The sequence below is a fragment of the Diceros bicornis genome, chromosome 2 (genome assembly GCF_020826845.1).
Source record: "Diceros bicornis minor isolate mBicDic1 chromosome 2, mDicBic1.mat.cur, whole genome shotgun sequence".
Classification (NCBI taxonomy): Eukaryota; Metazoa; Chordata; class Mammalia; order Perissodactyla; family Rhinocerotidae; genus Diceros; species Diceros bicornis.
In genome coordinates this window covers 39,007,269-39,024,229 of record NC_080741.1, presented here as the reverse complement: position 1 = coordinate 39,024,229, position 16,961 = coordinate 39,007,269, and the positions used below count along the sequence as shown (strand labels likewise).

General features: G+C 37.8%; 1 protein-coding gene across 14 annotated transcripts in view; it reads right to left on the bottom strand.

The window, feature by feature from the left end:
- The window catches only part of ARPP21 (cAMP regulated phosphoprotein 21), a 110,196-nt gene that overhangs the window by 66,500 nt on the left and 26,735 nt on the right, over nucleotides 1–16,961 (bottom strand). For 3 of the 14 annotated variants that reach the window (XM_058549323.1, XM_058549332.1, XM_058549351.1), the window contains exons 9-10: nucleotides 9,315–9,352; nucleotides 3,115–3,344 (exon numbers count right to left, since the gene is read on the bottom strand). In XM_058549323.1, coding sequence (XP_058405306.1) covers nucleotides 3,115–3,344; nucleotides 9,315–9,352 — 268 coding nt within the window. Of the gene's footprint in view, nucleotides 1–3,111; nucleotides 3,345–7,385; nucleotides 7,446–9,314; nucleotides 9,353–15,397; nucleotides 15,500–16,961 lie in introns of all 14 variants that reach the window. The other 11 variants (XM_058549255.1, XM_058549300.1, XM_058549265.1 and 8 more) reach the window with 10 other exon arrangements.

Here is a 16,961-nt window from a genome sequence, read left to right as displayed (position 1 = left end):
CCATCCTCAATGAAAACTGAAAGATCTGGTGTGGCTCTCCCAGTGTGTAACACCAGAAGGTGAACATTCCTCTCCCTCTCCCCTATAACCCAATGGCCTATATAACTGCTGTAAGATTTTGTGCCCCCTTATGATGGTTCTTTGAGACATTAGTCAGCCATCTTCCCCCTTGCTAGCAAGCTGTAATAAATTGCCCTTTCTTTTCCACCATCTTGCCTCTTGACGACTGGCTTTTGTCTTGCAGCGATCGGATCGTGCCCTTTGTGCGGTAACAAAAGGTCCTATGCTCGGGGACAGCCAGGACTTTGGAAATGACTCCACGTGGTCTCCTATTTGCTGCAAATAAGCTCTACTTTGTGTGACAACTACTTCTGGTGGAGAGTCTGATTTTAACTCGCCAGGAAGTGAACCCACTTTGGTTCAGTAACAGAAGGACGTCTGAATTCTCCAGAGCAGTTGTTCTCCAAGTGTGGTTTGAGAACAAGCGATCTGTGCTTTAACAAGTCCCTCAGGTGATTCTGATGCAGCTACAGTTGAGAAGCCCTGCTCTGGAGATCAAGAGGGAGAGATGATAGTATAACAATGCAGTCTGGGCAGTGTGGAAAGAAATAGGTGTCGTACTCTTATTTTTCAACCACATTGCCACTACCCTGAAACAGCTGAGGTTGCAGTGTAAGCACCATTCAAGTCTTCTTCCCAAGGAGGATGGAATGACGTCATCTATCTCCACAGGCGTGTGTCAGGGGACATCTGTTAGGTGACCATTACTGTGCCCAATGTGGAGGATACAATAAGAGAAAGCACAGGCCTCAAGAGAACGTGCTTGTACAGTCAGACTTCAGTAATATGCTTTTTCCAAAATGTAGGAAAACATGTTTCTCACCTGGAAAAAGGTCTCATTGTTATCTATTTAAAGCTAGAACCTATGTAATTAGAGGAGGAGAAGAGTAACTTAAATGTCACAACTACAGACTTGGTTTTTGAAAGGTCAAAAAAAAGTTTGCAATTCCACTGGGAACATGAAATAAAAAATTGGAAACTTGTGCAGTTCTGAAGCTCCACGACAGCAAAACTGACAGCTTTGCTTCATAAAACCATCTTGGGAAATTGTAAGTTTGTTTTGACATCTTATCTTGATCTCCTTTAAATTTTTTTTCTTTTTTTTGCTTTCCATTCCTGCACCTTGACAAGCCTTCAACTGGAGACGCTTAGATTAAAAGAAAAAAAAAGTCTGAAGCACTTACAATTTCTAATCATTCTTCAAAAAACACGGCATTTTAGCATTCTGAAAGTGTTTTAAATGTTTCCAAAGAGCTTTGATTTGGAAGCGATTGGGGGTTGGTGTATGGAGAATGAGGATTAATTTAAAAATCTTAAGAGCTCTTTTGGTGTGTTGGAATTTTTAAGTGCACCATTTAAGGTACTTGGTTGCTGCATTTTAAGATTTAAAACTATTTAACCTTTCTTAGTTTACAAGAGCTCAAGTGCACCTCAGTGGATTTTCTTGACTTCATTTGCTGCAATAGTGGGATATAAGAGCAATTAATTAGAGTTAGAAATCAAGAATTCACCAATTGGTGAATAAAAATGACAGAAGGCAGTGTGAGCCTGAATCTTTCCAAGAAGCAAGATATATATGTATATATAAAGTGGTGGCTGTGACTAAATGCTATTAATTTTCTGCCTATGTAGGAAAACATGAGATAATTTCTTAGGAGGCATTTTGTCAACACATAATTATGTTAAACCATTAGCATAATGAGCCCAGATTTCACAAAGACTTCCCCTTAGCACGAGTGTGAAGCTTGGTTGGGAAAGTATTCACAGTCTAAGACAGCCCATGTCTAACCTCTGGTTGGTGTTGTCCATTCACCATCCTTGGCCCTGGCCTCCTACTCACCTGCAACACCAGGCCATGAAGGCACCACCAGTATACGCTGACACCCAGGCCATGTCATGGAGTCACAACTCGCAACCCCCACCCTAGCTGAAAGTCAGGGCCTCTGAACTTCTGAAGCAAAATCAAAACCAAACAAAAATAATTCCATACGAAAACCACAAAAATAAGTTCATGGAATGCTACTGAATGGTCAGCTGTCACCTTCCTGGGATTTTATGAGGTATTTTAATTTTGAACATTTGAAAACAATGGTGAGGGATTCTTGGGAGACAGAAGAGTCAGTAATGGCAGACCACGAGGGATATTTTGCAGACTCATATGAACCCCATGGTGTTGATGCTTCCATCAGTATAAAGTTGTTTCAAGTTACTGGTTCTCTTGGATCTCTCATCATCATGCACCTCCCAAAGACTGTCCATGCAAACTTGAACTACCTACCTCAGAAGATCACTATTCACTAAGAAGAAAAAACAGGAAAAGAGTAATGCATGAACCTGGCTACTTGGAAACTGTACACCTTACTGAGGCTCACTTTCCTTATCTGCAAAGCAGGGACGAAAACATTAAATGGTGATAATAAAAATAAACCAGAACTAGTGCTTATTGAGGGCTAATAACTTGCCAGGCATTATTTGAATTGCTTTGTGTATATTAACTCTTAGTCTTAACAATAACCTTGCAATATAGGTACTATTGTTACTTCCATTTCTCAGATGAGGTAACTGAGACACAAATAGGTTAAATAACTTGCCCAGGATCATACAAACAGTATGCCAAAACAAGAACTGAAACTATTAATTTTATAATTATATTATAATACGGTTATAAGGAATAAATCATAGTATTAAATTAAAAAAAGTAGTTAACCTTTGTTAGACAGTTGCCATGTGCAGGTGCCTTGGTAGCCGTTTTTATATAAATGATCAAAATTAAACTTACAGTGGTCTGCTGAGGGGGTTAGAGTAATATTCTATTATAACCTACATTTTATAGATAAGGAAACTGAAGATTAGAGAGGGTTAATAATTGGACTTAGGCACACAGCTAGCAAGAGGCAGCATTGGTATTTAAATTGCACCGTCTGACTTCCCCTCTATCTCAGTAATTAATATCATCATCATTAGTTAACTCGAAGTCAGATGGAATGGTGATTGGACAGCTTGGGTGGAATCCAGAAAATATCACAGGACATAAACGCATTCAGTACTAACTACCTGCTTTGGACAGCTTCCCGGTACTCCTGGTACTGGACGTGCTGTCACCCCTGGTCAGCACCGTGATGCCCCCAAAACTCGCCGTCTTGGTCATGGCAGGCTTGAGATTGCGGTTGGAGCTATCAGAGTCTGTGCTGCTCCAGGCCCTTTGGTGGTCGGACCACTTGAGTTCATTCTCTGAGCTGCTCTGCCGACTCCCAGATGTTCTCCCTGAGCCATCTCTGTTGCCCCTGGAGCACCGCCATCAGAAAGATGCACAGGTACAATGTTACACTCCATAAGCAGTACGGACATAGAATGGGACCTTTCTTGGAAGAGTTGTCTACACAAGATCCTCTAGTCAACCCTTTCCATTAAACCTGTTCTGCACAAACAATGCCACAAATATCTCGGTGATGTACAGACAGATAACACATCACACGTAAAACTCATGTTATAAACAGAAAAACCAAACCTAGAAATGTCACACAATTCCTCTGCCAGTGAAGGAGAAACAACTAGAAAAACATGGTATAAAACATAATTGTTAACTTCTTTTGTGGAGAGGAGAGGGGGATAAATTCTCCTGACCCAAATCAACAATAAATCAATGTTTGGAAACAATTATGATCTTGAATGATCCTGAAAGCAACTCCCACTGAAGAAGAGTTTTGTCTCTTCCTTTAGCATTAAATAATCGGACCATGGAAAAATGTACACAGTTCCAGAGAAGCTGTTTATTCAATTATCTTCTAAATTTATGAGATATAGATCAGAATTCATTAAAGCTTTGACAGATAACACAGAAATCACAGAAATGACTTTGTTAACCTATGGTGAGAATTTTGCCCGGTGAGTTTAACCTTCACGGGCAGAGGAAAGAACCCTTTAATCTTTTTCACATAGAAAAGCTTGTGATAATAACAACAGTGTAAACACTACACTGACATGAAACTTTCCAAAGGGATCAATGGAAATAACAATAAAAGCTCCATAGGTGAAAGACCACATTTGTTCAAAATTCAAATAGAAAAAAAGAGTGAATGTATTGGAAGTGATCCAACAGCCAGAAGTGAATTTTGAAGATTCCAAAGTCTCTCTAAGCAGTGTGCAAAATTGCATGTTTGATACAGAAAGTTGATGAAATTTGCATTTTCATTGGTTTCCAATCTGCTTAAAGAGTAACTTGGTTAATATTTTCAAAGCTTTTTCTGCAGTTGGAAACGGTGCATCATTAAAATACTCTAAGATTCTCATGGATTATAAATAAGTAAAGAGGACAGAGATCATGGGCAATAGGTATAACTCCTAATTCCAAATCGTTATGCAACGTGACACACTCAAGTCTTGATCCAATCTCACAGATGTGAACAGTAGCTTTGTCAATAAATATTCTTCTCAAGACAATAATGGACTATTGAGATGCCAGGAGTATGCATTTCTGATTGAAATGCCCAACAACCAAACTGTACAGAAGGTACACAGAAAATTTTAGGTTTTGCTTCAACTTTACTTAACTAAACTTTTTCTTTTATTTCATGAGAACTTAAGAAGGTAAATGGACCAAAGAGATAAAAAAAATGAAATAATCTGTGAGGGGAACTTTGTAAAGTAAGGGGCAGAAGTGGAACAGAAAACGCACAAAACAAAATGCACTCAGTGCCCTGCTGTCCTCCGTCAATGTTTCCTTACAATCATTCTCTCTGTTCTCAGTACCTCAGCAATGGCTGGTTTTAGAAATAAGGAGCGTCTAAAAAAAGACCAGGTTGCAAGGAAGACGTATCACTCACCAATGGCCAGGTGACTTTAGTTCTTAAACACCTTTGAAATTCAAGAAAGCCAGAGGAGGTAGGGTGAGAAAAATTAGCCTTTTCAAGAGTGTGGTGATCCATCCTTGGATGTTTCCCTTTCAATCTCCAAATTCAACTTCATTCTTTTCCCATATAATTCTGATTAATTTGACCCATCTTTGACAATGTCTGGCTAAATCATTATTTAGCAACTGTGAACGCACCAGGGATGTCACAATAATCTCATTTGTAGCTAATTTGGAATATTTATTATAGGAAAAGGTTTGGAGTGGTCCTTAGTCTCAGCATGCAGGATGCATTACAAGGCAGCTCTCCATATGGGGGTGATCATCACTAATTCTGCTTCAATTATCCCTCTCCCCATGAACTCCGTACCTCCATGGGAGGAATCAAGACTTCCTCTAAATGACAGTGCAGCTGGGCCTCTGTAAAGGAGGTGTCCGCCACTATTCCTGGGTGCAAACTGGTGTACTGTATTTTGCACCCTTCACTCTGGCAGAGCTATTCCTAGAGCAACTGGCTAGTTCCTCTAGACTTGTGCCACATCCCTGGCCAATAAGGCAACCTAAGATTTTCTTAACTTCTACCTCTACTCCACCAGCTCCAATCATCATCCCACGTCAAGATCTGTGCATTTTAAAAGAGGGAATTTAAGTTACTGCTTTAGAGAACTGGCATTAATAAGATTCAAAATAATGCCACTAATTCTAATTTATGATCTCTAGATATTTACACATCGAAACAATATTTTATAATGCTCTATCTATTGATTATTCACCTTAACACTGGCCAGGTGAGGTCCAGAATTGAATTTCAGATCTATTTGGGTGTGGAATCACGGGCATCATAGAAAACATATGCACAAGTGCCTTCCCATCCCTCCTGATTTCAGTCCTGGTCCCCTCCTACTGGAAACCAGAAAGATAATGGTAATGAGATGTCTGGCCACCAAGAGGAGTTGGCCCTCTTGTAATATAGAATTTGATCCCAGAGTAGTCATAAAACATATACTCTAACTTCCGTTTCTGTGCTGAATAACATGACTTTTATTTTATGCAATAACATACATTTATTTTCTTTCATATCTGAACATGGCATTTTTTTGCCCAAGTTAGGTATAATGTACACTTTGAATTGCTTTTACCATTGTGTGGATGGCTTTGTGCTAAATCATTTTCCCGAGTTTCTATGCTTGGTGATTGGGGTGGGTGATGGCATCCGTAGTTAGAATGGCTGACCTGAGCAGATGAGAACTCTGGTTAGGAACCAGATTTGGGACTATGTAAAACTAATTAGCCTATAGGGGGCAAGAACCCATATTTTACCTAACTTGCCTAAACAAACCAGGTCACGGTGTGTGAGTGCAGGAGTACTGGTAAATTCTAGTTCTTTTCAGGGCATTCTCCAGAATAAAGCAAGTTTATTTTCTTAATCTTCAAGTGTGAAAATTGTCTAATGATACAAGAGCAAGGCAATAGACCATGTAGTTCAACCCAGAAAAGTGAAGGAAGTTAAAAAAAAAAAAAAAGCTGTTGATTTTTGTTTCTGCCAAAGTGTAAAGGGAACAAATTACTCTAACTTTTCTAATGATGAGGTCCTAAGTTCAGATTTACTGCAAAAAGACCCTTTCTAAGCATACAATCCATTTACTTCTCTTGGTATTTTCTTTCTTCTAAGTGGGCAAGAGTTTTTGTTTGTTTGTTTTGCCTTTTCTACAAAAGAAGTGAATCCCAATATTCATAAAAGCACTAACATATTAATATATGTATTAGGTATTGAGTATATATATAGAGCACTATGTATCCTTTGCCCTAGAATGGATGCTAGAGATACATTTAATACAGTGGTAAGAAAATGGGTGTGGTCCCTCAGCTTTCAGGAAGCTTCTAGCCTAGTTTACAACTTTATATATATATCATATACGTATATATACACACGCACTTATCCAGTACCCTTATCCCACACAGATGTTGATTTAATCAGTTTATTACAATTGGAAGAATTCCCATATCTTCCTTTAGAAATAAAATCTGTACTTGAAAAAAAAAATGTTTGAAATATTATGATGGATAGTAGTAGCTAAAAATCAACAACTCAAATAGAGTTATCATTGATTTGTTTTCCAGTGTTGGGAAGGTATATACAATTGCAACCTGTCAGAGAAATTTTAACTCAGTGTAATTCACAAAAGTTGATTTGGGAATGTTAAATCAGTGTGCTGTCAAAGTTAGCCTTTGAGGAAAAAACAGAAAATCAGAGGAAGATTACTAAAGGATTGTATACAAAACAATGATTTCCCAGTCCTGTCTCTCACATTATCCAACATGGCTTCAACACTAGCTCTGTGACAAGCTTTATAAAGATATAAGTGAACATATTTTATTTCATGAACAGAGATATTTTACACTAATACACTTATATTTAACATTGATTCTGCCACATAATCTGAAAACACAGTTTAAAAAAGTAAACCATACCAACCGAAAGAGCTGTCTTTTCTTATAGGTCTCATTGCATATGTTATTGTCTTCCAAGAGCCTACTGGAAATGAAAAACATGATTTTTATGATACAAACCTAAAGGTACTAAATGCCCTATGTTAAATGGATGTGTACTCCACTACAGCACACCTGTCTTCCAAATCAACCCCATACACCATGTTTAATTTGCATGATGTTGAATTTCACCATAATAAATTAATGGCAGCATAATTTTTCCCTACCCTAGAATTCAGGCACTGATGCTAGATAAGGGAGAAGGAAGGGAAGAGGAAATAGAGGGAATGGAAGAGGAGAAGAGATTAAAAGAAATTGACATAGATATAATAGATATTTAATTAAATACTCGCTGTGATTTTTTTTCTTTGAGTAATATTAAAGTTATTCCCTGTTTCTTGGGGATAGTGAAATATTGGCATTCCAAAGGCAGGTATCCAAGAAATATATTTATTTTTGTAGAGAATCCACTCCAATTAGATTTTTCCTTTTTGGGAACATCAAGACTTGTTCATATATGCAATGCATGGATGTGACCAACTACTGTATTGATGAATGTAATCCAATGTGCATACAAGGAATGCTTAAGTGTATTAGCAGTCTTTTTTACAAAACCTGAGTAAATGAATAAAATTAGGGAGTAAAATAGGGAAAAATAATTGGCTAGATGATTAGGGAATAAGGTTTCCCACTAAACTGAATTATAAACGTTCACTTGATCTTTTCGGTAAGGACATAGAAATTTGGAATGCTTCAGAATCAGCCGGAAGATGTTGATGCTCATGAATTCTTAATTTTACTGTAAATAAGGAATATTTGTCTAAATCTGTATGGATTTTTGAGGTTGTTTTTGAATGCCTTATATGGACTTGTTTTCTACTTTCATCCCTTCTTCTAAAAGAGGTTATTCAATTGAGGGGTTTAGTTACTTGAAGATTTCTAACTGCTAATATGAATAATGGCATTTTTTTTAACCAGTCATCTCTAATGCCTAGTTTAAATTTTCTCTAAGTACTGGAATTTAATCAAACAGCCTCCATTTTAATCAATTTTATAGGGGCACCCATTAAGCCGACACCTGAAATAAAATTAACTACCGCTTTTTTAAGAGATACCATATTTCCATTCCAAGTGGCCCATTTTGATGCATCTTAAATGCGATTAGTACAGCTAATATGGAATTCCTTAATTCCCCCTTGAAAATCTGCAATTAAATCAATGGAGCATTTGAATATCTATGCCAGTTTAGAACCATTTCAAAAAGGTGTATATTAAATTTAAAAAATTTCTGCTCTTATGCTCAAGACTTTGTATAAATTTTATAACCCATTTATTTCACAACCGCCACCTCCCCCTACTAACACCAGAGTTAGTAAATCTAGACTATTTTAGATAGGATTTCCCAATTAGGCCTTTTATGAAGACTAATAGATTGTTTAGAATGAGAAACTTAAAATAATATTCAAATTATTATTTGTATAGCTATATATAATTATGAGGCACAGAAAGTGGTTGATAATACCAAATAATACAAGTCCTTTTCGCAGCTATTCAATAATCCAATGAAACTGCAAGTTCCTGTGTGGTCTCAACATTTACACTTTTTAATGCCTGGTGACGGTAACACGGATTACACCTTTGGAAGGACCAGAAGTTGAGACTTTAAATAAGGAAAATGTTTAAACTTATGTTTGGAAGTAACTGAGAGAAGTTTTTCCCCAAATTAAATAGTTTTTAGACATGCTAAATAACATATATGTATGTGCATATAAGTGTGTACACATAGATATATGTATTTATTTATACATATATTCAAGCACACACTTATATATGGGATATATATCTATGAATATACAGGACACACATGACAGACTTCGTTTCTCTAAAGACATGAAAAAGCAAATTTCATTTTTACCTGTTTTCCACAAAAAGGCTTTCCTGGGAGCAAACTGACTGAAAAATAAAAAAAAGGCATTGTATCAGACGTTCTGGATATGCTGAGGGATCCCAAATCCTTGTCTGATTTTAAAACTGCTTTTCCCCTCCAAGAGGAAAAGAATTAAGAAAACTATGTGCTGTTTTTAGAAAAAATGGAAATTAAAAAGGAAAAAATAGGTTAGAGTTAGAAGCGTCAACCATTCTCATGCAGCACACAGTACTTTTCCATCAGGGCATCTCCAGGTTTCAAATAGATTTAGCCCGTTCAGCATCAAGGTCAGAAAAAGCGAGACATTGTGAATGTAACTGCTGGAGAAACGTGTGACCGCTGGATTCTGAGCCAGCAGTTTCCTCTGGGGCTGCAGAGATGCAGACACCAAGAGGCAAAAGGATGGGTTCAAAGCAAGGCAGAGCATGCAATCCTGGCACCATCCACCCGAGGCTGGGACAGCCGTAGAGCCACAATCCCGCGATTATTATCTGGCAATGATAAACTCTCACAAATAAACAGATTGACTGCAAGACTCTCAAAATTGAAGAGATGCCATCAATCAATCTTAAGAAGGGAGTATGGGCAGAAGACAAGTGAGAACAAAATGAAGCTAATTAGAAAAGAAGATGTCAAGCTTCATCTAACATTTCTTAGTTTTTCACACAGAAAACGAATGACTTGCTTCTTTGTTTCCTTTTCCCTCGCATTCATTTCTCCTCTATCTTGTGTTTAATACACAACGTAGGGAAGATAAAAATTCCATTATCATTTCATGCTGGGGAAAGGCAGATCAAATTAAATTTTAACAAATGGAAAAAGAGAAGTCTAAACAAAATATGGTGCAATGGTCCTGTAATATGGTGACTATGTTTAGGAATTAATGTAAAACCATTTCCTACTTACTAAATTTCTAAACATAAATATATACACCTTATGTGTGTAGATTTTCTAAATGATGAATAAGTGACCTGTTAAAGGGATAAATAAAGGGATAAATAGAGATTTAACAGGTCCATTTTAAGATAAAATAAAGCTAAAGAAATAATAATGACCTTTCAATACTGAATCCTTGAATTAAGAGATGCTGCTAACATAACCACTGCTCAGAGAGGCAAATAGGATATTGGTTTCTCTTTCCATTTTACTAGAGAAATCATTTCCTTCCACTCAGCCAAAGGGCTGAATTTGGGCATACTGTCTTCCTCAGGGGTCTGAACATTTCAGTAAGGGCATCTCTAGAACCATTCCTTTTAACCTCTGTGCATTTAACATGCATTCTGAGGATCAAATGTGCCAAAACCTTATTTAACAGAAAGCAAAAACAGCCCATTAAGAAAAAAGCTTTTCGGAAAATATCTTTTTCTTTTTGACATTTAATTTTATAAAGGGAAACAAATAGAAATGATGTGCCACTGACATTATTCCTATGAAATTCTGTTTACAGTAAACAAAATATCCTACTGTCTTTATTTCCATCGGTTTGCTTTTTCTACCAGCTTTCAACGTCATGGTTTGTGAAAGAAAGAGAGATTGTCTCAGATACATTATGAATTCAATACTTTGTTACTTCTCAGCTCTCATGGTTGGAAAGAGGTCAATTACACTTATAATGTCCTGGCCGGGGATTGAAATGACCGAGACTCTACTACTTTGAAGGAGTTGGTCCAGGACCTACTGACCTCTTCAGACTTGCTAATCTAATAGTATTTTGGGGAAAGTATTTTGGGGAAAGTTAAGCAGCCCAAACTCTTTGAATTAAAAAATAAGGCACCTTCAAGTCAAGGATAACTTTCCCCAAAATAAATCTCAACAGTATTTTTCTGATTTTTATGGAAAGTTTCTAAAAAATCATCTCATCATCCTTCCACCACATTTTCATAAATAAGACAGAGAAGGTTATAGGCTGTGATTCAGTAGCTGATGAAAATAAACTTTTTAAAAAAGTAGTATTAATAACTTGCAAATTTTAATAGCAGAGAAAGATAAAATTGTCGTGGTAATTAAGTGCAGCATTCAAGGCTGTCACTTATATGCATTCTCAGATATAAAGGGCTCATGTTTTTCTTTTAAAGGAGAAAAATGATTTTGCCTAACAGAATACAGAATTCTCTTCCACATCCCACCCCCAGTCAGGTGGCATCGCATGCCCTTGTGGTCGGTTCTCACTGAAGAGGCATCCCAGTTCATGCAAAGGAGACCACAGACCAGCTCCTCCCCGAGTCTCTATTCATACACAAATATCCTTCAGAAATTACCCTCCAGGCAAAACATGTCTTTCTTAAATATATTGCTTTATCAACTTAACCTCCCTAATGCTAGCAACATTGCATAGGATTGATTACAAAATAAGTTGAAATTCTTGCCAAAGGAAACAAAAGTTATATTTTAAATATTTCTAACTACAACAATGCAATTATTTATTACTTGAGAACTAAATTGTCTGCACTGACTTACAATAATTTAGTTCTCAAATAATAAAAAAATTTTTCTTGTCTCAAGATACCGAAATGCTCAAACTATATTTGAAATTTTTTTCTAGAAAATCCCAAATAATCTGAATATTTTGATTGTGCACCTACATGCAAAAGCACACCCAAACACGCACACATACCCCTTAGACACCAAGAAATATTTGTAATATATTCAAGAACACTTCAAATTTCAAAATAAATTTGGATTTTGCTGAAGTGTAAATACCAGGAAGTATTTCTCTATAACTCTTCATTGTAACTTCAAACAGAAAAAAAATTCTACTTAAGTATATCAATATTTGAACCTGTTTGAATGACTCCACTACTTAATAATTGGCAAGGAAAGCTGATTTTATTATCTCAGATTTTAAATTATGAAGACACTAAATTGAAGACCAGCTAAGAAAAAGATTAGAAGTCTGTAATTTACTTTCCTTATGCTGGATTCTTTGTATTTGTTTTATAATTGACTTAATATACCGTAATTATTTTCTTATGTACCTCAACAATTTGGGAATCTAAAATTGCATAGATGAAATTTCCCTAAAGTGTCCTGTCTTTATGTAAGTGGTAAGGAAGATTTGTTACTGTAAGTATTCAAGAAAGTTCATATTACTGTTACTTGCTTAAGTTTGTGTTAATAGAGGATATAGTAATATCCTGTTACTATGAGGTGGCCTCCAATGATCCCCACCTCTTGTCATTCACAACGTTGTGTGATACCTCCCACACTGTATCCGGGCTGGTCTCTGTGTCCGACAGAATACAGCAGAAGGGAAGGTACCTCACTCTCAAGATTAGCTTATAAAAGACTCTGGCTTCTATCTTGGGTCCTCTCTCTTTCTCTCTTGAATCACTTGCTCTGGGGGAAGCTAACTTCCATGTCTGAAGACACTCAACATCCTACGGATAGGCTCATATATTGGGAACTGAGATCTCTAGCCTATAGCCAACAAGGAACCGAGACCTGCCAAGACCTGTGAGTGAATTTGGAAGCAGATAATCACGTCGCCAAGCCTTCAAGGTAACTGCAGCCCCAATTGACAGCTTGACTGTAACATGAAAGACCTTGAGCCAGAATCACTCAGCTCAGCCCCTCCCAGATTCCTGACCCCTGGAAACCATGAGATAAGAAGTATTTTTGCTATTCTTTTAAGCTACCAAATTTTGGGATAATTTGTTATGCAGCAATAAATAGATAAAGCAGGGGACACCAGTGGTACGACTGCATTATCTCTACAGAGCTATCAGACTGGGCATTTTTTTCTCCCTCTAGGAAACTGGCTCTTAGCCTATTAAGGGTCATGAAAACTTACACCAATATGATAAACACTAGAGATCTTTTCTTTAGAAAAATGCACATATGCTCGCAAACATAATATTTTGCAGATGATATCAGGAATTTTATTTAATCTCTGAAGCCCTTCTATGAGTGTATGCTGGGTACAGATGCCAATTAAAAAAATCCTGCCCTAGGAGATCAGATAAAAAGTAGTGTCAGGAACAGGCCAGTGCCCCACTTGAGTTCGTAAAGCCGGAAGTGTTGGCCACCACAGAGCCTATCAAAAGAGCTCACACCTCTCCTCCTGCAGAGAGAAGAAGTCACAGCATTTTAAGGAAGGCTGCCAACTGATTTCATGGAATAGAAAGGCTATGACAATAGCTTAGCATTTAAGCTTTCTCACATTTGTCTTTTTAAAAAATGTTAATACAGCATGTAGCCATAGAGGCTTTAAACAGCAACACTTGCTTTCAATCTTTAACGTGGGACCCAGGTCCCTTACTATGAATCTCCTTAATAGGGATGTAGGAAACGCAACGTGTAAAGGAAGTCTTGCTGACCCCTTCTTCCATTGATGACCTCTCTAGGGACATGAGAATCCACAAATGAAGTTCAGCGGCACGAGTGTCATCCTCATCACAGGCGGGCATCAGTGATGTTACTTTCTGTCACCTAGCTCTTGAGTGTCTGGCAACGTGGCATAACTTTGGAATAAAAACGATAATGTTATTTGTATATTATCTGAGTGGTTAGTATTTGCTTTTCAACATAACTCATTCATAAATTATATGACTTTCCAGAAACATAGTAAGAGGGAAAATGTGTGTATATGTGTAAGAGAGACAGAGAGAGAATAAAAAAACTTAGCTTTCAGAAAAATTTCTCTCCGTGAAGGTCATCAGACAGGATCACACTACCTCCAGTCCACAGTAGGCACCCTTACACTACCACGACTAGGATAGATCTTCTTATCACTCCACTCCTGTGTCCAGCAAACACAATTCAAGACCTACCATGTGTCAGGCTGTGCTATGTTCTGTCAATAATTCTGATCACAATAAAAATCTAAGTAGCCCACACACACAGAATCTTCCAGAATTGTACCTGGACATCATCCAACTATGGCTACCTCCCTCTTCCTCTCTCACACTCTCCTAACTCCAGAGCTCTGGGTCAGATTATTCAATCATCAAAATTCTATTTTAACGTATCCAAGAAAGGCAGAGAAGATCTAGAAGATACAAGAGAAACCCGTATAAATGTGAAAGAAGTTCAGAGTGTCGTTTCCTCTGCAGCTTCAGATTAAGGGATCCAGCACGAACCGGAGGATCAGGAAAACTGGCTTATGCTTGAAACCTCTAAGGACAGCGGTCCTCCTCCATGCTAAGCACTGAAGCCTAGGTCTCTAGGCTGGCTTTGTAATAGTCTCCAGGAGCAAATCACAACAGGACGTCAGACGCCCCACCTGACTTATTCAAGCCAGAAGCATTGGCCACCGAGCATGTACACAAAGGAGCTCACACCCCTCCTCTGCAGAGGGAAGAATCCACAACATTCTAGACGGCTGTGAAATGATTTCATGGAAAGGAAAAGCTATGACAATAGCTTGGTCTTTTCATTTTCTTGCATTTAAATCCAACTTTCTTTTTTCCACCTTTTAATTTTTATTTAATTTAATTGCATTTTATTTTGGCCACAGTGGGTAAAAGGATAAAAAAATCCCAACCACATCTTCTTTGTTGGGATTTGAAGAAAAGAAATTGTTTTATGATTATTCCCTTACAAATTGTTCATAGAACTAATTTGATCTGGAATTGAGGGGGGAAATGAGTATTACTATTTAACTGTGGTATAATAAAATGCTCATACTTGCTAAGAATGCAGAAAATTCTGTGTGTGTGTGTGTCTGTGTGAGTGAGATCGACAGATTTTTCTTTCTTTTTTGTAATTCTTTCCTCTGCAAAATGTTGGTATTAAAAGACTTACAATGTGGTATCCACTGGCTAATATGGACATGAAGGTATTTCTTCAAATCTGGCAACCTTCTTCTGTACTTAAGGTCTATTTCACTGACCAAAATTATATCTCTATTCGCCCACAGCTTATACCCTAGGAACATACGCAAACACTTGGCTACTTTTCCATCACTTCCCCGAAGCAGGTCCTCTTCCAGAAACACCTCTAGTTTGCTGCAGTTCAATTTGTTCCCTGGCTCCAGCTTCCTTAGTCCCTGCCAGCTCACTGTCTGGGAAATGAGGCAGCCTTACTGCTGATGGAAAGACCGCACTAAAGAGGCAATTAAAACAACTACTCACATCGTGTGCAAATATTCTCTCCCTCACTCTCTGATATTCCTCTTCTCTCTCTTCAATTGATTTACTTCGTCTGTCATCTCTAAATGGATGCATTCTGTTTTGCTGAACAGAAAAAAGAAATCAGGAGGGTTATCCAAATCGAGCTGTTAGAAATCTGCAGTTAAGCAAGTGTCAGCTGAGAATAATAAATGTTCACTTAAACAAATGGAGCAGGAAATGTCTCACTCCCTCTGGTCACTAAGGCGGCCTTGGTGGGGCACATGTGTGGTGCGTGTGCATGACATGCAATGGCAGATGTTTGCCACTCCTGGTTGCTTCCTCACTGGATGCAAGTAGCACAGATGTTTCCAGAATGAAAGCACCTGGATGTGCTTCAGGTGTTCAGCCGTTCAGCTATGTGTGGGTCACTAGTGGCTCTGGATCCTTTGTTAACCTGTGTGATTTTGACTTCTCAGAAGGAGGCAGAATGCTGGTGAAAAAAAGAGGATGTAACTAGTTCAAGGTGCCTAAGAGAAGCAATGGCTTCGAAAACTTGGGTAGTGGAGAAACAGAGCAAGGGAATATAGCAATGGGCAGAAAGGAAGATGTGGACTCTATTTCTCTACATTCTAATTTGTGTTTTGTGTTTTTATTCACTCAATGACTGATCCTGTGACCTGTATCTGGCATAGAAAGTAGAAACTAAATTTGAAACCCCTGTTTGTCGATTAGAGTCAATATCGGGAAATCTAAAGGAACAATTCAAAGAACCCAGCATGAGGACTGCTCTTCTTCAGCCTTTCTTCTCAACCACTTCCCGCATCTCAACGACCCTCCCATCTTATTCTTGCCATTCCTCACAAAATGCTCTGCACTAACCACGTTCATCCATCCATTCAACAAACACCCACTAAGTACACGACACAGGCACATGTTTCAGAGTCAACGGGAGCCATGGTGTAGCTTGGTGGTGGTGGTGGTGGGAGGAAATGAGATACAAATGACGAACAGGTTTAAAAAAAAAGTGCGTCAGAGATGCACATACTGGCTTACAGCGACTCACTAAAAGTAATTAAAATGATAACTTGAGTGAGATGCATATTGTCTTACCTTTAAGAATTCTAAAGCAAAGTCATTTTCAAAAAATCTATTTTGATTGTCAGAAACACAAAGTGTAATTGTAATGGCATTTACGTAACTTTCTACTGTTCTTATCATCATTTAAAATTTGTTTTCTTTTGTCATTTACTCAATTTTCTTCCTCATCACCCTGGATCCCACACCCCCACCTGGAGAAGAGATTTAGAAAAGTCTCTCCATCCTCATCAAAGTACCGTGAATAAGGCTACTCTAGAAAACATTGTTTTGTCACAAGCAAAATACACATAATGAGAAAGTTCTGCCACAGTTCATGCAAAACAAGCAGACAATTTACATGGACAATAAAACACAGGAAGGAGAAGGGGTGGGAGACTAAAACATGAACTCGATTCTTTCCTGTGAAGACTTATTTTAGGATAGTTGCAAAATCCACCTGTCCTCACCATAACAAGGTTTGTTCTTTACAGTACACCAGTTGATCATC